This window comes from Epinephelus moara, chromosome 22 (assembly GCF_006386435.1).
Source record: "Epinephelus moara isolate mb chromosome 22, YSFRI_EMoa_1.0, whole genome shotgun sequence".
Classification (NCBI taxonomy): Eukaryota; Metazoa; Chordata; class Actinopteri; order Perciformes; family Serranidae; genus Epinephelus; species Epinephelus moara.
Genome location: NC_065527.1, coordinates 29284077 through 29310846, shown reverse-complemented (window position 1 = coordinate 29310846; position 26770 = coordinate 29284077). Strand labels below are relative to the sequence as shown.

Genomic DNA, 26770 nt, shown 5'->3' with positions numbered 1-26770 from the left:
AGCATTTTTAAAGTACCTTTGAGTATTCTACATTTCCTATTGGGCAATGGACCACAGGGCGCTAAGCCTACATTTTTTGTCTCCAAAATTAAAGTTATGGACCACTTGCCCTTCACTGAGATCCAATTCTCCCATCACAGCCGTCACTTTGACCAGTAGAAACACACAACGATCTGCTGCCGTAGACAACTGTAGATCAAACAACACCCCAGCCTTTTTAATATTTCCTCTAGGGATGTTACCACACAGAGCAAAAGGGGGAAATGATAGTGTGAAACAGCAGAGGCACTTTGTCAACCCGCTGAGTCAACGTTACTGTCATTAGCATCAAGCTAGCTCAAACAATGGTACATCCTCACGGTCGGACATAAAGTAATAACATTAACAAATAGCGGTGGGGCTTTTACTCACCACAACTGCAGAGGCTCCCAGCTTCATGTGAAACAGACTACATTATAGACGGTCCATTATTTATTAATCCCTCTGTGTGTTTATATATTTACTTTTTATCCGCTCCCATTGTCTTCATAAAGTTAAAGCTATAGTGCGTAACTTCTACGTGTCCGTAAATGTCCGTTTCACCCAAGCCACTACTAGAGAATGTCCGTTTCACCCAAGCCACTACTAGAGGAGATGACACAATGCTGATTAAGCTGTTCGGCTCCTCTAACACCTCGTGGTATTTTTCAATATATATCATTTTTAGTATGCGTGTAGACTGGCGACATTCCCGCGCTGGCGCACAGGAAATGCTTCCTCACAACAAGAAGGGAGGGGGAGGAAGAGTGGAGAGTCTCATAGCAAGAGGTAGAGCGCAGGTAGAAAGAGAAAGTAACAAAGAAGTGGCCAAGGATCCTAGCACAAAGAAAAAGCCTGGACGTTCGGCTGAAGGTCTGTTAGCAAAGAAGTAAATTGACCAACGGAGAAGGCAAACAAGGATTTGTATTGGCGTCGCTTTTCCTCGGTGGAGAGCTCTGAAGGAAGAAATTGGGCTGAGGGCAGACACGGATGTTGCCTTGCTGCTGTTGGATAAGTAAGTGACTTGGTTTATAATTATATTATGAGTAGTATGTGTTGCTGTTACATGTACTGGACCTAGTACTTTATTATTTTCTTGGAAATGGTGCTATGAACGTAATGTAATGTTAGCAGCCTGGTGTTCGCCACGTGAACTTGAACTGCTAAGGAGAGAATAAGAGAAAAATTGGGCAGATTGTAGGCCTTGGAAGTCATATTGTCATATGACCCAAAATGTAAGAAAAGGAACTACTTAATCAACAGTCCAAACATTGTCAAATTGGCTACACACGGGGAGGAAAAGCAGCAATTATGACGACAATTGTATCATTCTTTTCATGGGCTTCCTTTTGCTTTACAAACTATGGAATTCTTGGACTAAACCTATTACACCTCTCTGGCTGACAAACATTGTCATCACGCTGCAATTAGGTTTCCTTTGTGGTCTTCATTTATTGATTTATTTATATAGGCTATGTTTGTAATTATACATAGGCCTATGTGGAAGTATTTTATCTTTTGTTCACTTTATGTGTGCCTTGTAAAGCACTTTGTAATTGCTTGTTTGATAAACCTATAATAATAATAATGATAATAATAATAATAATAATAATAATGTGTTCGGTATAATCGGAAAGCTGTATGAAAGAATGTATGAAAGCTTTGTTATACATAATTTTAGTGTAACTTTATAATTTATTTTCCTTGCTATGACGAATGGTTGTGGAGAAGAACAGGAGTGAATTTGGACGCACTTTGCATCATTCGGGCCCATAGGGTTAAACCTTTATTGCACAGCATAAGACTAATAGCCTACAGTGTTAAATATTGTAATAACACTGAATGGTCTGACTTAATGAAAAAGGTGGTGTTTGTTGTCTCTATTAAGAGCCAGTCATGGTGGTAGCCTATCTCAAGATTCAAGATTCAAGATAAACTTTATTGTCCCACCAGTGGGAAATTTGCCTTGGGCCTGTTCACCCCTGCTGCAGCCATAAAATACACTGGTAACACAACATAAAAACAGGTAGTGCAACATAGTAAGTAGATAAATAGTGCAGCAGGCAATAAATAGTACAACATAGTAATGAATAGGAAATTAAAACGGTAATGAAACGTTATAAAATAAACAGCATACAGCAATTTAAAACAGCAGCCGTAGTGCTTGTATCTTGGCTTTATCTGCCACTGCTAACAATTTTAATAGAAGCAGGGACAAAGGAGTTTTTGAATCTACTGAATGTGCACCGGGGAACTCTGAACCTTCTTTCTGAAGGTAACAACTCATACTCTGAGTGCAGGACATGAGACACATCATCAATTATTATGTTTGCCTTGCGCAATGTGGCCTGTTCGTAAATGCTCTGCATGGATCAGTGTTCTCTGACGCCCATAATTTTCCACACGATGTGGATTAATCGCAACAGCTTATTTCTCAGATGTGCAATGAGGTTGCCAAACTGAGCCGTAATGCCATATCTGATGAGGATCTCCAGAACTGCCTGATAGAAGATCAGCATGATCTTTTTGTCCACTTCATGAGCTTGTAAGCGACGCAAGAAATGCAAGTGTTGTTGCAGTTTGCTGCAGAGGCAGTCAACATGTGTGCTCCAGGTTAGTGTTATCAATGAAGACACCAAGATATATATTGCCCAGGAGTTAACCTGGGCAATAGTTAGGTTGTGGATGACCACAGGCCTTTGGTCACTAATACCCCGAGGGTCAAACACAATCTCTTTTGTTTTGTTGGCATTCAAAACAAGATGATTGTCATCACACCATTTGACATACCTCTGTATTTCCAAAAAATATTCGGATGCGTCACATTTCTCTTCCAATAGAGATAAAATAGTGGTGTCATCAGAAAATTTAATAATGTGATTTCTCTGATAGACACACACAAAACAGTTTAGTGTTAATATACAATAGACTATGTGCAGTTTATGATCTGTGATATGAATCTCAATTAAACGTCACCATCAGCCACACGTTTTCTGTTAACAGACTAAACCTTCAGATCTGAAAATCAAACTCTCTCCCATTCATCAAAAATAGAGAGTTTATATGAATTGTCATCTTGTTGAGCCCACATCTAAACCAATCAGCTGTTAGACCAGATGAGAGCCAGGCATTTCCCATCATGCCCTGGGTCTTGCAGTCGGTGGAGAGCAACTGCAGCGCCTGGCTCTAAAAAGTGCGGCTGCCTCGCTCTCGCGATTTTATCGCCGTCCACTTTTGTAATATGTCAGAGCAAGTTGGGATGAAGTCGGATACAAGACTTACCGGCATGCATTGTGCGCCGATCACTGGTGATTGAATCTGTGCAGGCCTGGCTCATCTCGAACGAGCCCAATGTCAAACAATCATATCTGTTTCTAACACAAAATATACATCAACGTTATAATAGTCATGAAACTGGAACTCTTTTGATTTTTTTTAACTTGGAAGGTTCATCGTTCCAGTGAGATCAGAGCACATTGTTGTTCTCTTCCTGGAAAAGATCAGACTCTAACTAACAAAGTCTCTGAGGTGAGCAGGTTTATATCTTTCACAGAATGAACAGGTGAGTCTGACCTGACCGGGACATCTGGGGCAGACTGCTGCTCTGGTGGCTTAGCTGAAGGAGATCGGTCTCCCTCGCTCATCACTAGAGGCACTAGGCCTACAGAGCCTTGTTCAGTGTGCTCCAACAGCAGCAAGTCTTTCTTGGGCTCCAAGCTTGGTGCTGCTTCTGTCAGTCTGGCTCTAACTTGACCCACATGTCTCTTCATGGTTTGACCACTTCCCACGCTGACTGTGTATGACACAAGACCTGAAGAGCTCTGGATGACTGCTGGGATCCATTCAGGGCTGTGAGAGTAGTTTGTGATGAGCATGTCATCTCCAGGTGTGAAACTTTTCAGTTTCCTGTTTGTGTCATGGGCCTGCACCCCCACCCACCTGAACAACGCCATCATTAAGTTCGCAGATGATACCACCGTAGCGGGGCTCATCTCAGGAGGAGATGAGACTGCATACAGGGAGGAGGTGAAAAGGCTGTCACCATCGTACTCCATGAACAACCTCATCCTCAACACCAAGACAAAAGAGCTGGTAGTCGACTTCAGGAGGAGGAAATCTGACATTCAGCCTATTGTCATCAATGGGGACGGAGGGGAGATGGTCTCAGACTTCAGGTTCCTGGGCACTTACATCACGGAGGACCTGTCATGGACAACAAACACCACGGCACTGCTGAAGAAGGCACAACAGAGACTGTATTTCCTAAGGATACTCAGGAAGAATACCTTAACACAGAAACTGTTAGTGTCCTTCTACCGTTGCACTGTGGAGACAGTGCTGAGCCACGGCATCTTGCTGTGGTTTGCCAGCTGCATGGCAGCAGACAGAAAGGCGCTGCAGAGGGTCATTAATACTGCCCAAAAGCTCATTGGCTGCCCTCTTCCATCTCTTGAGGACATTTACAATACACGCTGCCTCAGGAGAGCCCACAGCATCCTCAGAGACCCATCCCGTCATCCTCCAAAAAGCTGGAGGATGACGTCATCAGGGCGAGACGGGAGTAACTAAATGTGCTCTGGTCGACCAGCAAACAATGTACTTTTTATAGTGACTTTATACTGCTTGCTTACTAATTTTTGTGTTTTTGGTGTCCGGAACATCTGTATCGCCAAAACTGACCATTAAAGTGTCAGTCCATCGGACAGAAATGGGACTCCCACTGTGTCACTGTTGGCAGTAAAACTACCATCATGCCGACAAAGGAAGGCGACACCACTACAAACACTGTGGATGATCAGCTCTCCAGAGTTGATATCAAAGATATAATAAGCAAGCAGATGGACATCCTATTTCTGGACACCAATTTTGTCAACAAAATCAGCAAAATATTGATGGATTCCCTCATCGAACCTGTTAAAAAGGCCATCGCAGAGTCTAGCACGGAGACGGTAAAGGAAACCATACAGTATGAACTAAAAGACACGGCTGATAAACTATGTGAACTGCAACATAAGTATGATGATTTGACTGATAACCTCGATGAACAAGAACAGTACTCTCGACGAAATTGCCTTATTGTCTTTGGTGTACCTGAAAAGAGAGATGAGGATACAACCAAAGTCGTTTGTGACATTTTTAAGACCAATCTCAAGATAGAGGTGCAGCCTACGGAGATTGACAGGAGCCACCACCTTGGTCAAAAGCCTGAAAATCCGAAGGCTAAACCGAGGGGCATTATTGTCAAGTTCACCAAATATCATGTTCGGGACAACGTTTTCAAGGTGAAAAAAGCATTAAAGGACTCTAAAATGCATATTTTGGAGAACTTAACAACCAAGAGAGTGAAACTGTTTGCTGATCTCCGGGAAAAACACAGGAATAAATTGGCTGCCAGTTGGACTCGAGATGGGCGCATTCACCTGCTGACACAAAAGAGAAAACTGCACGTTATCAGTAGACTATCTGACGCCAGTAAGTTGTGCATCATCTGAACTACCTGATCACATAGACTACAGTATTATGCTGTTGTTTGCTGGATTTAAGCAGTGTTTGGAAGATTCCTCTGGCCCTTGTACTTGTACTGGACATTGAATTGATTCTTAAATATCTGTTTTTATTCTCTGTAGAAGTAGTTAGGAAATGGAACTTAGATTAGTTTTTAGTAGAGTAATGGGAAGTAACATGAGGTCTTGTATTTTGGTCTTAGTTCTTTTCATCAGTCACCCAACATTGAATTATTGTCTCAAGTTTACATTGTATGGGATCAAATGATCTAGATTGTACTGTAGATTATGATGAGTTTGAACAGCTTTGCCTCTGCAATGATGGGAAGCTAAATTGTAGGCAATTTTTGCCAGACCAGATGAAAGACTTAAATCATAATAATAATTTTTCATTGTTGCACCTTAACATTAGGAGTCTAAACAAGCATCATGATGACCTAGTTTCCCTCTTAACAAGTATAGACCAGAGCTTTAATGTCATTGGCTGCAGCGAAACCTGGCTAAATGAAGGATCTTATATGGATATCCTTAATCTTGATGGATATAAATTATACAATAAAAATAGATCTGGTAGATCAGGAGGAAGAGTCTGTTTGAATGCAGCCTCTGATCTCTCAGTTAGCATTTGTGATGAATTTATTATTGCCGATTGTCACTCTGATTCTCTTTTCATAGAGATAGATGTAAAAAGTAGTAAAAACATTATAGTTGGAGTAATTTACAGGCCACCAGACTCTGATATTGACATCTTCAAAATTAATTTAGAAAAACTTTTATATCGCATAAACAAAACAAATAAAACATGTTTCATTCTCGGGTACTTTAACATAGACCTCATTAAGGATGATACTATGACAAATGATTTTATTAATATTTTACATTCCTTTTCATTTTTTCCTACAATCAATACATTCACTATAGTTACAGAGTCTAGCAGGACAATAATCGACAATATCTTCACAAATTCTCACAAAGCTCGTATAGATTCTGGTATAATATTCTCAGATCTAACAGATCATTATCCTATTGTGTTATTCACTGATCTTGTTAAGAAAGTTGATGATTCCCCCACCAAAACTAAAGTTAAGGTTTTAAATGAAAAATCTTTACAAAAACTATGTGCAAACCTGCGAACTAAACTGTGGGATTCTGCCTATAATTGTAAGGACCCGAATACTGCATATAATGTATTAATTAATGAAATCACTGATTCTATGGATTGTACTATACCGGAAAGAGTCATAAAGCAAAGTGCCATTAAACAGAAATCCTGGCTTACAAAGGGTATTTTAAAATCTATCAATAAAAAGAATAAATTATACAAACGATTTGTTAAAAACCCTAGTGATGTAAATAAAGAAACATATACAAAGTATAGAAATAAGCTCACACAAGTAATTCGCATGAGTAAGCAATGGTACTACACTGAACGCACTGAAGTTTATCGGGGTGACCAAAAGAAATCCTGGCAGGTACTAAATGAAATCCTCTGTCGTAAGCATAAAAACACTATTCTCCCTGATACCAAAATCAAGGGAAACTCCAAAAATACTGAAAATATCACTGGAAATGCCATCAACAATGATGAACTCGCCAATAAATTTAATGATCATTTTGTTTCTATTGGAAAAAACCTCTCTCAAAAGATTAATCAACCACACAATGCCACATTTAGACAATATCTCAAAGGCAATTATTTGAACTCTCTTTTCCTTAGGCCAACTGATAGAGATGAAGTGATGAAAATGAAGAGCTCGCACACAGCTGGTGTAGATAACATTTGTAGTAAAATTCTTAAAGCTATTATAAGTGAAATTTTGGAGCCGCTGGTCTACTCTATCAATCTCTCCTTACTCTGTGGAGTTGTGCCTGATATGACAAAAATTGCAAGAATTGTAAAGTCGGTGTTTAAGTCGGGGGATAAAAATGACTTACATAATTATAGGCCCATATCTATTTTACCTGTCTTCTCCAAGGTACTGGAGAGAGTTGTCTATAGTAGACTGAGTGACTATTTAGAAAAATTTAAAATCCTATCTCCACAACAGTATGGCTTTAGGAAAGAGAGGTCCACCTCTTTGGCGATTCTGAATCTCTTGGAAAAGATTTATGATTGTATTGATAAAGGCGAGTTAGGCATTGGAGTTTTCCTTGATTTGTCGAAGGCTTTTGACACGATTGATTTTGATATTCTTTTAAATAAGCTTCAATATTATGGTGTCAGGGGTACTGCACTCAGCTGGTTTCGTAGCTACATGTTTGGGAGAAAACAATATGTCTCTATGTCAAATCACAAATCTGAATGTAGAACAGTAGAATATGGTGTCCCCCAGGGATCTATCCTAGGACCACTCCTCTTTATTTTATATATAAATGATTTTATACATTGTTCTAACATTCTACACAAAGTTCTGTTCGCAGATGATACTAATTTATTTTTATCACACAAGAACATAAATGATCTGCAAATGAATCTCAATGATGAACTGATCAAGGTTGATACATGGTTAAAATGCAATAAATTATCTCTAAATATAAACAAGACAAACTTTTTAATTTTCCGATCAAACAGAAACCGGAGCAACCTTGAACTTATTGATATTAAAATAAATGACAGTCCTATTGAGAGAGTGAAGTCCACTAGATTCCTGGGAGTTCATATGGACGAGTTCGTAAATTTCAGGGGCCATATTGATGTATTAACTAAGAAATTATCAAAATATGTTGGATTATTTTTTAAGTTAAGGCATTTCTTACCTGGTGAAGCACTTGTAACATTATATCGGTCATTATTTGAGCCTCATCTTAATTATTGCAATATTATTTGGAGCAATACATTTCCCAGCCACCTAGGAAAATTAATAATTCTGCAGAAGAAAATCATTCGTGCCATGTCTTGGTCTAAATTTGATGCTCCTTCTGACCCGCTCTTTCATCGTTATGGCCTTCTGAAAATTACAGAACTTAATACTTTTCATAATGCTTGTACTATGTTTTGTGTTGTTAATAAGCTCAACGAAAGACTTTGTGACCTGATTCCAATTTCCTTTCCTCCGCATTCATATCAGACTAGGAAGAAGCATTTTATTAGGGGAAAAAAACGGAAACTTAAATGTACCAGCCTCAGTATTGTTTGTAAAGGTCCACAGGTATGGAACAATCTTGATAAAGACTTGCAAATGTCCCCATCTATACTTGTTTTTAAAAATAGACTAAGGAGGCATCTGTTGTTGAAATACTCTCAGTCATGATTTTGATAAGGTAATCTCTTTTTCCTACATGTAGCTTAATTCTTCTTGGACTGCTGGTGACGTGACCACTTGGACCTTGTTAGGATGGTTATGTTTTATTGTCACATGTATTTATTTTGTGCCCGGGCCCCTCTTAAAAAGCTTTTTAAGCTTCCTAGGGTGTCCCATTTCACATAACATAATAACTACAAAAATGAGTATGTTGTACATGATTTTGATGATGATGATGATCCCACCCTGGTCACCACCTATTTGAACTGTTGCCCTCAGGGAGGCGCTTTAGGACCATCAAAGCAAAAACAAACAGACTGAAAAACAGCTTCTACCCCAGAGCTGTCATCGCACCAAACTCTGCACAATCCTGAAAACACTTGAATATTCACTAAATACTCTACTGTGCAATATACAGCCATCTGTGCAATATTATGCTGTCTGTGTAATATTCCTTTAGTGATATTTCTTATTTATAGTTTCTTTTATCATATTTCTATAGCTTTTGTTTTGCTGCCTTGTTTTTAACTTATACCTTTATTGCACTGAATCTGAGAGCTGCTACCTCAATTTCGTTGTACTCATACAATGACAATAAAGAGATTCTGATTCTGATTCTGTTCCTGCTTCAGTTGTTTTTTGCTGCTCTTAGGTTTTAGCATCAAGCACAACAAAATCCAGAACAGATCTGACTGATTAATCTGAACTGACTGAACAGAAACCTAGACAGTCTGGTTTGCAAAGTCTCTCCTTTCATCTTTTTCATCCCCTTCTTGAAGGTTTGGATCGCCCTCTCCACCAACCCATAAGAGGATGGGTGGAACGGTGCCGACCTCACATGATGAATGCCATTTTTCTTCTCTGCCCTTGTGAAACAGGTACCATTGTCAGGCACTAACATTTTTGGTAGGCCAAAAACACTGAAACTCTGACGTAGCTTCTCTATGGTAGCCTGTGATATGGACTTCTTGAGTGTGCATCCACTATCAATAGGAACATTTCTCCTTGGAGGGGGCCTGCATAGTCCACATGAATTCTGGACCACAGCGACTCGCCAGCCTTGCCCCAGTAAGGCAGGGCCATCCCCTTTGACCACAACAATGGGCAGCTTAGCACTTTGTTGCTTGTATTTGACTCTGACAAGAGCTGCACCTATCACCTAACCAGGGTCTCCTGTATAAGTCTCCAACTTAATCCTGACTGGCCTCACCTGAGGATCTTTTCCCATTCATTTTCATACTCACAGTATATGGGTCTATTTTTCTCAAAAGCACTTCACGCATGTGACCCAGTTTGCACTTCATGCACTTCAGTGCTAATGTACCTTCTTCTGAACTATCAGTGTTAGGCCCAATCCCAATACACCCCTTAACCCTACCACTTGCCCCTACCCCTCCGTTTTGCGCGTTCACGCATAGGGGTAGGGATGTCCCGATTCTCATTGAGGCAGAGGGGAAGGGCGGAGTGCTAGGGCTATATGGCCCTCCAAATGGAGTTTTTTCAGAGGCACACTTCAAAGCGAGTGCTACGAGAAATCTCCGAGAATGCCTTGTGAATCACCGGCAAGATGGCAGGGAAGGCTTCAGAGGCAATGAAAGAAAACCATAAATGTAAGTATTTTCTTCGTAACTAAAGATTTAAAGACTATGATAACCATCGGAAATGTCGTTTCAATGTATTATATAAATTTGTTCTAACAAACATAACAAAAAAAAAATCGCTAGTTGTGAGGTTTCCCTGGCAACATACTCGTCGCGTCTTTTTATGACGTCACTGACGACTAATGATGACGTTTCCGGGTATGAAGGGTTGTCCCATTTCATAGAGGAATATTTCAACCCCTACCCCTTGTAACTTTGTTGCAAGGGGCAAGGGGCACTCGAAAAAGAGGGGTAGGGGTAGGGGCGAAAATGAGAAATGGGATTGGGCCTTACTGTCCTCCTGCTTCTCTTGCACTTTGTGGGAACGGTAGTTTGAGCTCCGCCCCTTTTTACTCTTAACATTAGCTGACTTTGTATTCCCTTTGTTTTGCATTGTCTTCTTTCAACATGCTCTGGCAATGTGCCCCACTTTTCCACATGCATGACACATTCAGATGCTGTGTGATGTCCTTTGCAACGGTAACACTCCTTCATAGCTCCCTTGAACTCTCCAGCCTCATGTGAGCCTTTGTTTACCTTAAAGCACTTTGCTTTTGCACTGGGGTTTTGCAGATCCTGGGCATTTTTGTTCACTGTCTCCACTGCTACAGCAGTTTGACAGTGCTTAATCAAAAGTCAAATCCACTTCTGCCAGGAGCCGCCTGAATCCGGTCATCATTAATCCCACAGATGATCCTGTCTCTCAACATCTGCTGTAAGGTGTCACCATAGTTACAGTCCTGTGCCAGTCAACGCAATTCTGCCATATACTCCATTACTGATTCATTAGCCTTTCGATTTCTGGAATTAAACTTGTACCTTTGCACAGTTTTGCTTGGCTTGGGATCAAAGTGGTTTTTTAACAGGCTCACCAGTTCCAAGAGGGTCTTGTCTTTGGCTTGGCTGAGAAGGTTCCACATCAAGCTGTATATTGGTGCTCCGACGGCACTGATCAGTATGGCTCTCCACTTGTCTCTGTTGTCAATGTCATTGGCCGCCATAAACATCACTATTATTTCATAATACTCTTTCCAGGTTTGATTTTTTGAGTCATACACTGCAAGCATGCCAGTTGTAGAAATTTCCTCACTCTTTGTTTCCTCTCCCCCTTCTCACACAGCCGTCCTCTGCCCCACTGTTAACCGCAGTATGGCGTTAGCTTTAGCAACTGCTAACTGACTCGTCGCCAAAAAGATGTTGCATCTTAACTGAAATGGAATGTCCACAACATTTCAGGTTCTGTTGGAAAACTTTACAGTTCAAGGAGTGTGGCATACATGACATTTTCTGCTCTTGTAAGATTCTAGGGACAGATGGTTATTTATCAACTAATGGTCATTCCTAATTTGTTCCTTAGTAAGTACTCAAAATGTTGTGTCCCTTATTGTGAAGTATCACCTGGCAGGCTGACATGCAAAACTAAGAAAACAACATGGTAAACATTAAACTTACTTGTTTAATCTACATACATAGCCCAACGTTCATGCTAAACATATAATGTATTATGTCCATTGTACTCATCAAGATGTTCTTTTGTGAGCTGATTTTCTTTTATTCCACCTGTGCAAGCAGGTTTGTTCTTGTGATGAGTAATCTATTTATTATGGGATCTTTGGCCAAGACAGCTGCAGTGACAGATACCTTGCGTTAAACATGTGTTATCAGTGGGCCCACAGGGAACCTGCGCCTGCAGAATTCCAGTGGCAACTCGATTTTAAATAAATACATATAATTAAATGCATAAATGTTTCTAGTCATCAGGAAGAAAGGAACATCTGACCTCATTTCTTGCTGAACTTGTTATTGTTTTGTGTTATGATCTACAAGGAAGGTAAAATGTCAATCAAAATAAAAGCTGGTTGTGCAGGTTTTTTTGTTTTGTTTTTACAATGGCGGAGTCAGAGAGGGAGATAAAAACAGAACACAGAAGTACAAATCAAACTGAAACAACTTTAGTTTGTGTGTAATTAGACAGACCTTTATAATCCACAGTTCTGGTATTATCAGGAGAATATTAACAAGTTGTCACTGAAACTACTGCTGTGCTGCAGACAGTGCCCTTTGTAAAGCATGCTGTACTCACTGACAAGTCCTTTATAAATACAGTACAGCATTTTTTTATTATTATTATGAGCTTTACAGGTGAATTGCATCAAGTCCAATGGGTCAAATTTTGTGTGTTATATGATGCACTGCCTGCTTCTTCTAAAGGTCTGTCTGTGCTTGTCTGCAGCTTACAGAGACTCAAATTACCACACAGAGCCAGGACAAGGAACAAGTCTCTGTTGAACACACTGTGGAGAAAATATGCTGTCATACTGTTGATAACATCTGTGTGTGTGTGTGTGTGTGTGTGTAAAGGGGAATATTTTTTAGTGATTACCTGTAGGGAGTACCTTAAGATATTCAGAGAACGAAAACACAACCAGCAAACATCTTTTGACTGAATGAAAACATAACCCAACACTCTTCTCAGACACACAGCTCTTCTCCTCTCTAAACAAGATGAAGAAGATGATGATGACACTTCTCCTCTGTCATGTTACATTTGCAGGTAAGGTCATGATACATGCTAAGATCAAAAACTATATTTTTAGTTTGCTTTATTGGTATGACTATGTACAGGAGGGTACTGTATGTGTTCACAGATACTTGTGTGTTGGCTGTCAGGTGAAAATAAATAAATGTATGAGCTAAAGATAGCCTAGATGATGTGTTCATTGAGATTTGGTTACATTAAATGGACTTATTAAAATTATATCGAACAGCATTTACAATCTTTTCCTTGGGTGTCCTGTACTGATAGTAACTGTAGGCTATTTATACACTAAAACTCTGTATCTGCTGTGTGCGTGCAAGTCAGTTCAGATTTAAGGAATGCCATTTAATACTGGAAAAAAAGCTTATGCTTATTTTTCTTTTGCATAAATAAATGAGATATTGTTTGTTTACAACTGCGATTGCAATTTATTTCCTACTTCCGGCACCGTTACACTCCGTTTCTCCCATCTTGTCAACGCCCGAGTAGGAAAAATCCAACGCCTCCACGGTCCGACGGTCAACGGAACCGCTGCCATGCTGTGCGCTAGTCCCACCTAGGTGCACAACCTAACGCATTGACGGATTGATACTGACCGGAAGTCATTCATTCAAATGGAGGTGAAAATGACAGATAGTAACGGACTAGCGCGCAGCACGGCATCGGTTCCACTGACCATCGGACCGTGGAGGCGTTGGATTTTTCCTACTCGGGCGTTGACAACATGGGAGAAACGGAGTGTTACGGTGCCGGAAATAGGAAATAAATTGCAATCGCAGTTGTAAACAAACAATATTTCATTTATTTATGCAAAAGAAAAATAAGCATAACCTTTTTTTACACTATTAAAAGTGTTTGTTGATCATAGGTTGATTTCTATGCAGTTGATAATTAATCTATATTTTTTAATTTTGCGCTTATTTCCATAGCCCATTTCACGCCTATATATCAGCTCTTTCAATAGTACACTACTCAACTCATCTCAGTTCAGTTGGTACAGTGACAGTCAACATGAGAGATCTTCGCAGGAAGATATTGCTAGTTCTTCTGCTAGATGACTTCGCTAACAGCTCTCGCCGACAGCACGCTAGCTAGCAACCCGCATCTGGCCAGGTCCGTCAACAACGGAACCTCACGGCGTTGTTCTCAGGGAGGGGAATGCGTTGGGGAGACACTCCGTTGAAACAGGAAAAATAGGTTGTGCACCCGGCGTAAAGGGTTTGTGTGCGCAAAAGACGCTACACCTGAATGTACCCCATGCACACACACGTCAGGGTGCATCTGCAAAAAAAAAAAAAGAGCTGCCAGTGGAGGCAGCCAGGGACAGCGGTAACAGCATACGTAATACCCAGTACCATGACTGAACACCGGCCCAATAAAGAATAAAAAACTGAACACTGGCCCTCGCCGGCCCAAACATCAGACCGGCCCACCGGGAATTGTCCCGGTCCTCCTGATTAGCCACTCCGGGCCTGGGGACAGGCATTAGATAGCTGTGCGCACGTACAGACTTGAGCGCCAGTGGCTCCACAATCTCGACGAGAAGCGCACTGAGCTCCTCTCACAATTACTCAAGTAAAGTATAATACCATTATCTGAAACTGACAACCTGCACATAAACCCGTACATAAGATTACATATCACAGCTGAACAGTTTGGCACCCCAACATTTACAAACATTTCACTGGCACTGCACCATCTGGGAAGTTTTAAAAGCATTCTCATGCCATCATTATATGCCACGTTGAGTCGCTGCATGTTGCTTTTGCTATAAACACGCCACAAGTGGGCAGTATACAGAGGGGTACAAAATGCTCTAAATAAAGCTATCTTAACATTAACAGTGCACATGCTAAACTTACGTGCGAGCATATTGGCCTGCGCATATAACTTGCAACACTTAATATCTTTATCGTCTGACATATCATTTACAATATGATGGCTGAGATATATGATCTCATTACAGTCATGATGAGCAATACCAGATAAAAATAATTCAGGAAAAACTAATTTTCTATCACCTTTGCGTCTAACGATCATAATCTTACTCTTAATTGCATTATATTTGATGTCAAAATCGAGACCATATTGTGAGCAGACTTTCAATAGCTGTTGTAGGCCAGCACTATATGGGCAAAAAATTACCAAATCATCTGCATACATTAGGTGATTAATTAACATAGATCCAACCACACACCCTGTATTACATGCATTCAACTGCTGTTACAAGTCATCCATATATACATTAAAAAGAAAATGGAACAAAATTCTACCCTGTCTCACTCCGTTGCTGACGTAAAAAGGTTCTGAAACAGAATTTCCCCATTTTATCTGAAAAGACTGATGAGCATACCAGTAAACAAGAATTCTTAAAATCCATTTGGGGACCCCTCTAAAGCACAATTTATTAAACAATTTTTCATGATTGATGCAATCAAAAGCCTTAGAGTAGAATAGAATAAAATAAAATAATATAAGCCTAAGGAAACGAACCATGTTTGTTGGAAGCTAAATTTGATGTACATAAAACCTGACTACTACCTCAACACAGTCTTTTGTCTTCAGCACTCTGTTAACTTCATATTTAAAAACTCTGAGGCAGAAATCATCCTCAGTGTGTCGCTGTGTCAGAGCAGTTTCTACTCTGTACATCCAGAACCACTGAAACCTCTCTGCAGAACACGCTCCGTCATTTACACAGTAAAATGTGTTGACTCAGCACACAATATGAAATGAGACGTGAGATATGAAGTTGATCTACAGGAGAATAAATATTTGAAAGCAGTACAGAATGCCTGAGAGTGTTACCGCATTTTATTCTATTATATTTTGATTTGTTGCCTGCCACCTGAATTTTGTTTTCTTTTTCATAAATAAATACATTTCCACCATAAATCAATGCAGACAACATTACCAGAACGCAGGAAATTAAGTTTTTGAGACCCCCAAAACCTCCCCCCACTTAATATGTGCCCACAGCAATGTTTAAACCAAATGACACCCTTGTCTGCACCACTGTATATGGATTTAAATAAATTAAAAATATGTAGGTAAGCAAAATATGTTACTGTATAAAACTTTATTTTTTAATTAATAATTATCAGAGAGGCCCCTTTTTTTTTGCATGAGCACCTGCCCCCAAAAATATGTGTGCATGGGCCTGCCACATATATCATATTTATGATGAAAGTGATGATGATGTGTATATTTAAACTGAATGTTCCTCATTTGTCCTGCAGTAAAACACTCCCTGAAGTTTTTCCTCACTGCATCTTCTGGAGTCCCAAACGTCCCACAGCTTGTGGGTGCTGCAGTGGTTGATGACCTTTTGGTGGGTAACTGTGACACAGATACAAAGATAATACAACTAAAACAGGACTGGATGAAAACAGCATTAGAAAACAATCCGCAGCAGTTGGAGTGGTACACTCAACGGTGTCTTGAGAACCTGCCACATGCCTACAAAGCCAGGATGGACAACTTGAAGCAGCGCTTCAACCAAAGTGGAGGTACAGCTTGTATTTCATTCTTACTGTTAAAGTGCTCTGTATCTTAGTTGAAAAGTAAAGTGACCCACCACAAGACTGGGAGGATAGCAGAGCATCACACAATGTACAATATGTTTAAGATCATCTTTCCACTGGAGGTATCATCTGTACATCACTGTTAATTACAGTCTCTGTTTCTCAGGTATCCACATTTTCCAGAGGGTGAGTGGCTGTGAGTGGGATGATGAGACTGGAGAGGTTAATGGTTTTATGCAGTATGGTTATGATGGAGAAGACTTCATATCATTGGACCTGAAGACACTGACATGGATCGCTCCGAAACCACAGGCTGTCGTCACCAAACTGAGATGGGATGCTGACAAAGTCAGACTAAAAGACCATGAAAACTACTTAACTAATGTTTGTCCTGAGTGGCTGAAGACTTATGTGGCCATTGGAAAGAGCTCTCTGCAGAGAAAAGGTAGAATCACATGACCTGATGTAGTTTCATGAACATAACAATGTTCATACAACCTGCTCAGAATGAACTGCTGTTGTATTTTCACTCCAAACTGTCTGACATTAACTTCTTTTTGACTGTTTTCTGTGGCGATAAAGTTTGATTTAGCTCTCACCAATCAGTAGAGACTGACATGTTGGACTGCTCTGAAAAAAGCTGAGACTGTGATAGTTAGTGCACAGTTAGTATGAGTTAAGTAAGTTTACAGTGTTTCAGAATAGACATATTGCTGTTTCATTGAACATTGCTATGAACTGCTTTGCTGTAATCCACAAAAACAGGCGGATCCTTCTTCTCTGACTGTAGTGATTTTTTAAGTGGTGGTGTAATTCCCTTTTCTGTCAAAATACAGACAGTGTGGAGGTAGCTAAGGTAGGTGTAGCTGATGGGTTGTTGAATATTTACTTATTCATTTATTTTGCCCAGAAGAATTTTCACACCATCTGTTGTTGATTGAGATCACTTTTAGATTGACCAGCAACAACTGTCTTCCACTGGTATGAACAAGCATTCAAATCTACTGTGCAAAAAAAGGTATAACTCACATATGTCTTTATTTGCTTCTCTCTCTGCAGCCCTTCCCTCAGTGTCTCTCCTCCAGAAGTCTCCCTCCTCTCCAGTCAGCTGCCAAGCTACAGGTTTCTACCCTGACAGAGCCATGATGTTCTGGAGGAAAGATGGAGAGGAGATTCATGAGGACGTGGAGCTCGGAGAGATCCTCCCCAACCACGATGGATCCTTCCAGATGAGTGTTGACCTGAACCTTTCATCAGTCCCACCTGAAGACTGGAGGAGCTACGACTGTGTGTTTCATCTCTCTGGTGTGAAGGACCACATCGTCACTACACTGGACAAAGCAGTGATCAGGACCAACATGGGTAAGAATGAAATCAGGAGTGACAGATGTGAAAAGGATACATTTAATTGACTTCAGTTGTCCTGCAGTTCATTATTCATTGATTATTCACCTTTTTCATGCTGGAGGAGACAGCAGGAGAAGCAATACCCTTAACTGCCAGTTAGCAGGCTGGCTCCCTCTGTCGCTAACCTGATAATAAGTTACAGATTGCAAACTATACTTTTTCATAGAGCAGATGAAGCAAGTGGGATAACTTCTTCCATTTTTCACTCCATGGAGCTCTAGACAAGAGATTTATGTTGGTTTAGCTTTTTTTTGTGATCAATTTTTTATTGGTCATTTTTTCCTTTTTTTAAAACAAAAAACACAAGAAAACGAACATTAATACAAGACACAAAAACAATAAGGATACACCAATGACAAAAAACCACAAGAACCACAAACACTTATATGAGCATACACACACATACTAACACACACAACAACATAATAACAAAATAACTGGAGAAAAAGAAATAGCAACATCCAACACCACTGACAACCTCCTAGCAACCCTTTCCCAAAATAATGATACTGCAGAGCATTCCCAGACCATATGAATAAAAGTACCAGGGGTTCCCAAGGAACACAAATCACAGTTGGGGTTTTGAGATAATTTCATGAGAAATCTTTTCTGGTGAGTGCAATATAATCTGTGTGCATAATTATAATGAATCATTTGATGATTGGGGTTCCTGGAAGAGAGAGAGATATTAGACCAGACCATATTCCAATTGATTGCACCGGATGAAATAGAAAGATCCATATTCCAATTGATTGCACCGGATGAAATAGAAAGATCTTGATGCCAGCAATGATGTACTTGCAGGGATTTTTTTGCGGCCTTATTAATAAGTGAGTAAAAACTAGAAACCAAGCCCTTAGTGGCTTTAACTGTACAAATTTTGTGGATGGGATGGGTCTTAAACTCCTCTCCCCAGGGGACCCCATATGCACGTAAAGCACTATGAAGTTGCAAATAAAAAAAAGAAAGAGTTGCCAGGTAGGTTATAATGAGATTGGAGATCCTGGAATGCCCGAATCCTATTATCCTCCAAAATGTCAGAAAGAGGGTGAATGCCTTTAACACTCCATTGACAGAAAGAAATAGGACGATTTTCTATACGGAGAGAAAAATTATGAAATAATGGTATATGAGGATGAAACTTCAGGTATGTATTAGTGTGTGATTCTACAATTCTCCATGTAACAATAAGATGAGAAATTATAGGTCCAAATTTAGATTTACAAGTCTTAAGAGGGACGTTAGAATAAATCACATCTTGAAGCCTGTGAGGACTTACTAACTCCTCTTCTATTGAACGCCAAGACACCTGGGCTTCTGGGTTAAGCCAGGTATGAAGAGCCCTAAGTGTGAAGGACCAGAAATAAAATTTAAAATTAGGAATGCCTAGGCCACCAGAACTTTTTTGTCTCTGTAAAATAGACATTTTGAGGCGTGGGCGTTTCCCTTTCCAAACATATTTTGTAATTAATTTTTGTAATTTTTTTCCAGTAACCAGCAGGGGGTGATATAGGAAGCATGGAACTACAAAAGTTGATTCGAGGTAATATATTCATCTTAATAATCGAGACCCGAGCTTGAAATGAATTGGAGATAGGTAACCAACGCACAAGATCCGACTCCACCTGCTTAAGGACTGAATTATAATTATTTGTGATGGTGAGATGAAGAGAAGGAAATATATTTAAACCAAGATATTTAAAAGTATGGACCACTGGTATTTTTGTAGGAGGCGCAGCCTTTCTCATGGCGTCATTCAAGGGGAGAAGAGCGGATTTGGCCCAATTGATTTTGTATCCAGATATATTGCCAAAGTCATCAAAAATAGACAAAATATGTGAAGTTGACTGTGCTGCATCTCCTAAAAAAAGCAATATATCATCTGCATAAAGAGAAATATAGTGATCAGTGTTATGTGTTGTAATGGGAGTATGAGTAGACTGATGCACTGCCTGGGCCAGGGGTTCTAGAGAAAGTGCAAATAACAAAGGAGACAAAACACAGCCTTGTCTAGAGCTTCTAGAAACTGGGAATAAGGAAGAACATAAGTTACTGGTCATCACCATTGCCGTGGGAGAGCAATATAAAGTTTGAACCATTCTAATAAACTGGGCTCCAAACCCCATGTGTTGCAGAACTGACCATAAGTAATGCCATTCCAGGCGATCAAAAGCTTTCTCCGCATCAAGGGAGAGTACAGCACATGGGGTTTGGCTACCAGAGGCAGCGTCAGTAATATGTAAGAGTCTACGAATGTTGTCTGATGATAAGCGGGATTTTATAAAACCAGTCTGATCAGGGTTTATGAGCTTATGCATATAAGGCTCCAGTCGAAGGGCTAACACTTTATTATTTAGCAAATAATTTCACATCCGCATTCAAAAGAGAAAGCAGGCGATAATTGGCACAATCATTTGGGTCTTTCCCCTTTTTAAGGAGTAATGTGATAGTAGCTGTGTTAACATCTCTTGAAAAAGAACCAGTATTTAATGCATAATTAATCATATTCAAAATTAAATGACCAAGTTGAGGCCAGAAAGTTAATAAAAATTCAGGGGGAATCCCATCAAAACCTGGTGATTTACCTTTGTTCATGCTACGTAATGCAGCTTTTAATTCATCCAATGTTATAGGTTTATCAAGGGACAAGACGTCACTGGGCAATAACTTAGGTAGATGAAGGTTGCTAAAAAATATGTCAGATTTGGAAGAATCATGTGCAACCTCAGCGCTATATAACTTTGAAAAAACATGCGAAAAGTGGAATTGATTTGTACAGGATCAGACACTAATTCTCCTTGTGGTGTTTTAATAGAAGAAATATTTGCAAAGTTCTCGCAGGCCCGGAGGCTCAAGGCAAGTGATCTACTAGGACGTGCACCTTCAAAGTAGTGATTCTGACGTGAACGATAAATAAGAAACTCTGCACGCTGCCTGAGCAAGAAATTCAGCTCATTTCTTACTGAATTCCGTTACAAGTCCGGAGTCACATTAGAGTGCATAATTTCTTCAAGATGCAGAAGATTTTGTTCTAGTTCATAAATCCTGCTATATTGAGTTTTATTTAAATTGGATGCAAATGCAGTACAGTTACTTCTAATAAAACCTTTCACTGCATCCCATAAAACTCTAGGATCGTCTACAGAATATTAATTAAATGAGATAAATTCAGCTAAAGCGGATTGGAATTGGTTTATAAAATTGATGTCCTGTAAAAGGGAAGTGTTAAAGCGCCAGCGAGGTGCATGGTTTATTTGTGGAGTCAAATTAGCCCTACAAATTACAGCTTTATGATCCGAGAGAACAAGAAGGATCATGTCAATACGGACGTTATCAAGAAGGTTTTTCGAGGCGAAAATAAAATCTATTCTAGAAAAAGAATGGTGTCTGGATGACAAATCACGCCATAGGTCGATTACTGCAACATCATCAGCCCATTTTCTCAAAGCTGTGGACGCTGACCTCTGGTCACTACTCTCTGCTGAGGCCGTCCTATCTATTGAATGTTCCCATACAGCGTTAAAATCTGCACCAATAATTAAACAATATTCTACCAGATCGAGCAACAATTGGGTTAACTGTGCATAGAAATTATTGTCAGATGTGTTAGGAGCATATAGGCCTATGGATACAAAAGCATTTTTTTTATTGGCTATTATGGTTTTAATAAAAGTTATTCTACTCTCTGAATCTCCCCCTCTACCTAAATTTCTAACTTGAAGGTTACGACGAGCTACTATAAGTACACCTTTAGTTTTATTAGAAGAGGAAGAGGATGATAACACATGGTAGTGATTATTCTGCAATCTATGCACATTCTTCTGTACCAAATGAGATTCGCTGACCATGGCTATATCCACTTTCTCCCTGCTAAGAACATCCAAGAAACTAGTGCGTTTATGTGGTAGATTAAGGCCTCGGGCATTAAAGGAAAATAAAGTCAGCCTAGTCATTCAAGATGCCATAAACAAAAAGTATAATGGTGGTCAAGAGTCCTGTCCTTTCCCATCCCACCCACCGCCCCCGTCCACCCATACAACCCACACATACTTTCCACATACACACAACATAACAGCACAAACCGCAAAGACAAAGAGAAAAAAAAACACTAAAGCAGCGAATAGACAGTAAAAACCAGATAAAACACAGAAGCAAGACAAAAACAGGCAAAAACTAACAACCCGACACGGTAAAGCACAAGGCTTAAATACCATGAAGGCAAAAAAGAAAGAAGGCGAGCCTAAAAAAAACTGTGGGGGAAGATAATTGACCCAAAAATGAAGTCAATGGCCATTAATGATGAGCTTCTCACAAAGATATATAAATGCTATTGTCAAGAGGAAGAAAAAAAACAAATTTACCAGCATATTTGTCATTTGTGAAAGCATTTAATCAAAAACAAAGAAGCAAGAGTGTGTACAGTTAGGCATATGCCAGAACTAGATTCAAAATAATTTAGCTATGATCAACAGCCCTTATGCTAAATTAGATAAGTGAGGAAAAAGAAGGGAGGAAAAGACAATTTAAATGTTAAGTTCTTGTAGATAACCAAAACCCAAAATACCCATTAACATCGAGCTGCGCAGGAGGGACGAAAATAATGGGCTAATAATAATTGTCCAAAACGGCTCGGTAAGTCCAGTTTAGTAGTTTATGTCCACAAAAAGAAAAAGAAAAAATAATAATCCACTTACCCCAGGCTGCATAGGAGGAGGGAAAAAAACCTCACTTGTTCCGATTGACTGGGATAAACCAGTAAAGAAGTCCAAACATATTAGGCTACTTAACTCGAGCTGCACAGGAGGAAAAGAGACACAATTGTCCCACCTGCTCAGGTTAATCCAGAAAAGTTAGTCAATGTCTGGAAATATGGACTTCATTGAAACCATGGCTGTCTTCACGTTATCAAATTCATGGATTTTGTCCTCGATCCAAACCCATAGTGTAGCTGGATCCCGAACCCGGGTCTGGATACCTTTGTCGTGAAGTTGTTGCCGCAGCGGCCAGAATTCACCCCGAAGCCGTCTCTGCCGAGCTGACATGTCAGTGGTAATTCTGACAGGTTGATCCTGGTACTTTAGCTCTTGGGATTTAGCAGCTTCCAGGATATCTAACTTCTTTTGGAAGTGAAGAAGTTTAAGTATTACCGCCCGGCGCTTGTTGGATTGCGGTGGAGGGCCGATTCTATGAGCTATTTCAATATCGTGCGCCTGGATTGGAATTGACAGGAGGTCGGTGAGGAAACTGGCAAGAAATGACACCATACTGTTGCCGGCTTCACTCTTCTCCGGTAAATCCTTCTCCAGCGTTTGAATGCGTAATTCATGCTTGTCCAGCTTGGATGCGTGCTCATAAAGTTCGGCCTCAGTTTTCTCCAGTCTGTTCCCAATGGACTCCACATACGCCGTCAGACGGTCTAACTTGGAAGAAAGAGTGTCTATTTTGTCCATTTTTACTGTCAGAGCTTGGTTAGATTCCACAAGCGCGTTCAGAGTTTGCTGTAGCTTTTCCATTTCTTTGGAGCGAGTGGACATTTAAACTGCGGGTGTTTCTGATCAGGGCTGTTTGTTTGTTTGTTTGTTTGTTTGTTTGTTAAACAAACGTTCTTAACTCATAATCAATTCAGGCCACAGACGGAGATAAAAGAAAAAACACAGTAAAGAGATAAGGTAGCCTTACTCTTCTATCAGTTCATTCTGAGTTAAAGGGTCGATATTTTCCCCTAGAGTCAGACCCGCACGTCTCTACTCGCTGCCGTCCGCCATCTTACCGTTGTTGGTTTAGCTTTTGTCATCCAATTCAGTTTGGAATTCATCAGTCTTTTTTTAGCTTTTGTTTAATTTCAGTGTCAAACCAATGCATACAAACTGTTATAGATTAAACCAACATCACATGTAATGAGATCATAACTACACTGCTCAAAAAATTAAGGGAATACTTAAATCACACATCAGATCTTGATGAACAAATGATTCAAGTTGAAAATCTTTACTGATATACATTGTTTAATTTTTTGAGAACAAAATTACGGAACAGCGATCAATGGAAACCAAAATCATCAACCCATTGACAGTGGATTTAAAGTCACACTGAAAATCAAAGTAAAAAAAACCTTGTGTGAATTTTATCAGAGCAACTCATAATGTGATTCAGTGGTGTGTAAGGCCCCCGCATGCCTATATGAACTGATAAGTGTGGCCATGCTCCTGATGAGTTGACGGATGATGTCCTGGGGCATCTCCTCCCAGATCTGGATCAGGGCATCAGTGAGCTCCTGGACAACCTGTGTCAGATGCACCAATACATAACGTCCCAAAGGTACTCAATTGGATTTAGGTCAGGGGAACGAGAGGGCCAGTCAATGGCATCAATACCTTTATCATTCAGGAACTGCCTCGACACTCGGGCCACATGAGGCCGGACATTGTCCTGCACCAGGAGGAACCCAGGGCCCACTGCACCAGCATAAGGTCTGACAATCGCTCTGAGGATTTCATCCCGGTACAGCATTAAGGGCTATGACTTGGAGGTGTGTGCGACCCTCTAAGGATATGCCTCCCCAGACCATCACTGACCCACTACCAAAACCGGTCATGCTGGATGATGTTACAGGCAGCATAACGTTCACCACGGCATCTCAAGACTCTTTTACACCTGTCACATGTGCTCAGTGTGAACCTGCTCTCATCTGTGAAGAGAACGAGACACCAGTGGCGGACCTGACAATTCTGGTGTTCTGTGGTGATGCCAGTCGAGCTCTCCTTGTGTAATGGCCGGTCTCCTGGTATCTCCTCCATGCTCTTGAGACTGTGCTGGGAGACACAGCAGACCTTTTTGCAACCGCACATACGGATGTGCCACTCTGGAGGAGCTGGACTACCTGTGCAACCTGACGGGGCTGCAGGTACCGCCTAATGCTGCCAGTAGTAACAAGGACACTAGCAGAACACAAAATGAGAGAAGACTCAGTCAGGAAGGATAAGGGGAGAGCAACTGTCTGTGGCCACCACATGTAAAACCATTGCCTTTGTAGGGGTTGTCTTGCTTTTGCCTCTCCATTGAATCTGTTGTCACCTTCATTTGCACCAGTTAAGTTTAACTCACTGGGTGTTATACTGTGATCATTAAGTGTTCCCTTAATTTTGTAGATGAACATGTGTACAGTAGGTATTAATAAATGGATGGATGGATGTACTTCTGCTCTAACCTGCTATGGCTATATGGTCTTAGACATGTTGTTGTTTTGGTTTAACAGAGGAGCCTTCTGACCTGACCATTTCCATCACTGCTGCAGTGGCTGTTCTTGCGCTCATCCTCATCGCTGTCATTGGATTCATCATTTGCAAAAAGAAGAAAAGTGAGTTTTTTTGAAGTGGTTTATTTATTTATTTTCAAAAAAAGGACATCAATCACTGTTATGAAGCAACCAACAGAAATACTTTTAGCATGATGATGATTAGACAGAGGGTAGAAAAATAAAAGATATCTATTTAACTTGAGTTAAATAGATAAAAAAAGGGGGATCAGAGTCAGTGGGGAAAAGGTGACAACTAAAATGATTTGTCGTCTCTTCTTCCTCTCTGCAGACGCAAAATCTCTGTGCCGTAAGTAGACTTGGTTTTTATGCTATTTTATCTGACATTAACCTATTCACCAGAATGAACTTTGGCATTGTACATGTCTGCAAACCTTGAATATGTTGCATTTGTACATTTCATATGTTGCAAAAAATATTGAAACAATGTTTCTTTACATTTCAGCTGTGACAACTCTGTGGTTAATGTATGGTTAGGTTTAAGCACAAAAACCACTTAGTTAAGGTTAGGAAAACATCATGTTTTTGCTTGAAATACCCAGTTTGGTCAATGTAAACACGGCTGGAAATGTCACGCCGTCTTGTTAAAACAATACCCACTTATGTTGGTCTTGAACAGTGGTCTGTGGCAGCCATCTTAGGTGTCACAACACCCATCCCATCCTCCTCCTGATGGGAAACTCAGCTCATACAACAACAGCATACATACGAAACAAACAAAATGGATCATATCCGTAGTTTGCAGACACATAAAACACAAACTTTATATACAACAGAGCATTCTCCATTCTGAATGACCAGCCTCTGCAACAGTTTCAACCTGATCTCACAGAAATACATGAAATGCCCACAACCTCTTAACACCGCATTCCGTGGTGGCAGCACGTAATGGGTTGAAATTACATGCTGGTACCACGGAAACAATGCCAATGTAAAGTCAATAAGGATCCATTGTCGCGGTGGACACATGGAGTCCCTGATTCAACAACGTCCTGTATACACACAAAAACACGGAAGTGTTCTTGATATTAAAACGGCAAATATATTCCTCTGTTATAATTTCCCACCAATAATAATAATAATAATAATAATATGATAGTTCGGCTGTACTAGATATTTGATATATTCAGTAGATTGACTTTTTTCAACACTATTTGACAACTCTAAAACCGGAGTCCCAAAAACTGTTTCTAGAGAACTTGTTAAAATATCTGAAATTAACCATTCTTAACATAGTTCATCTAGGTGCAGTGTCATTACTAGTTCGGCTTTACTAGATATTAGATTTATTGGGTAGATATATCTTTTTACAACCCTATTTAGAACCCTACTTTGCAAATCAGAAGAACTACAACTATGTTTCTGATATGTATCAAGGTGCATGGCGCGGTCCTAGGGAATTGTAGTTTTTGAAAAATATCATTGTTTTTCCTAGATTTGGAAGTTGTAAATACTGAATTGAGAGTACACTGTGGACTTTAAGGGGATGGTTAACACACGTGTAATCAGATTTTAAATATCTAATTTCTAAATGGGTGAAAATTTATTTTATCCATATTTTACCCATATCTGACAGCACCC

At 40.0% G+C, this 26770-nt stretch overlaps 1 protein-coding gene across 3 annotated transcripts in view; it reads left to right on the top strand.

Annotated features, from left to right (window-relative positions):
- Positions 1 to 25260, top strand: part of LOC126383960 (major histocompatibility complex class I-related gene protein-like) — a 151295-nt gene extending 126035 nt beyond the window's left edge. For 2 of the 3 annotated variants that reach the window (XM_050034752.1, XM_050034750.1), the window contains 2 exons: positions 17527 to 17829; positions 25130 to 25260. In XM_050034752.1, the coding sequence (XP_049890709.1) occupies positions 17527 to 17829; positions 25130 to 25245 (419 nt within the window). In that variant the 3' untranslated portion in view covers positions 25246 to 25260. Of the gene's footprint in view, positions 1 to 12883; positions 12959 to 16182; positions 16453 to 16633; positions 16913 to 17526; positions 17830 to 25129 lie in introns of those variants that run through there. The other variant, XM_050034749.1, reaches the window with a different exon arrangement.
- The last annotated feature ends 1510 nt before the right edge of the window (positions 25261 to 26770 follow it).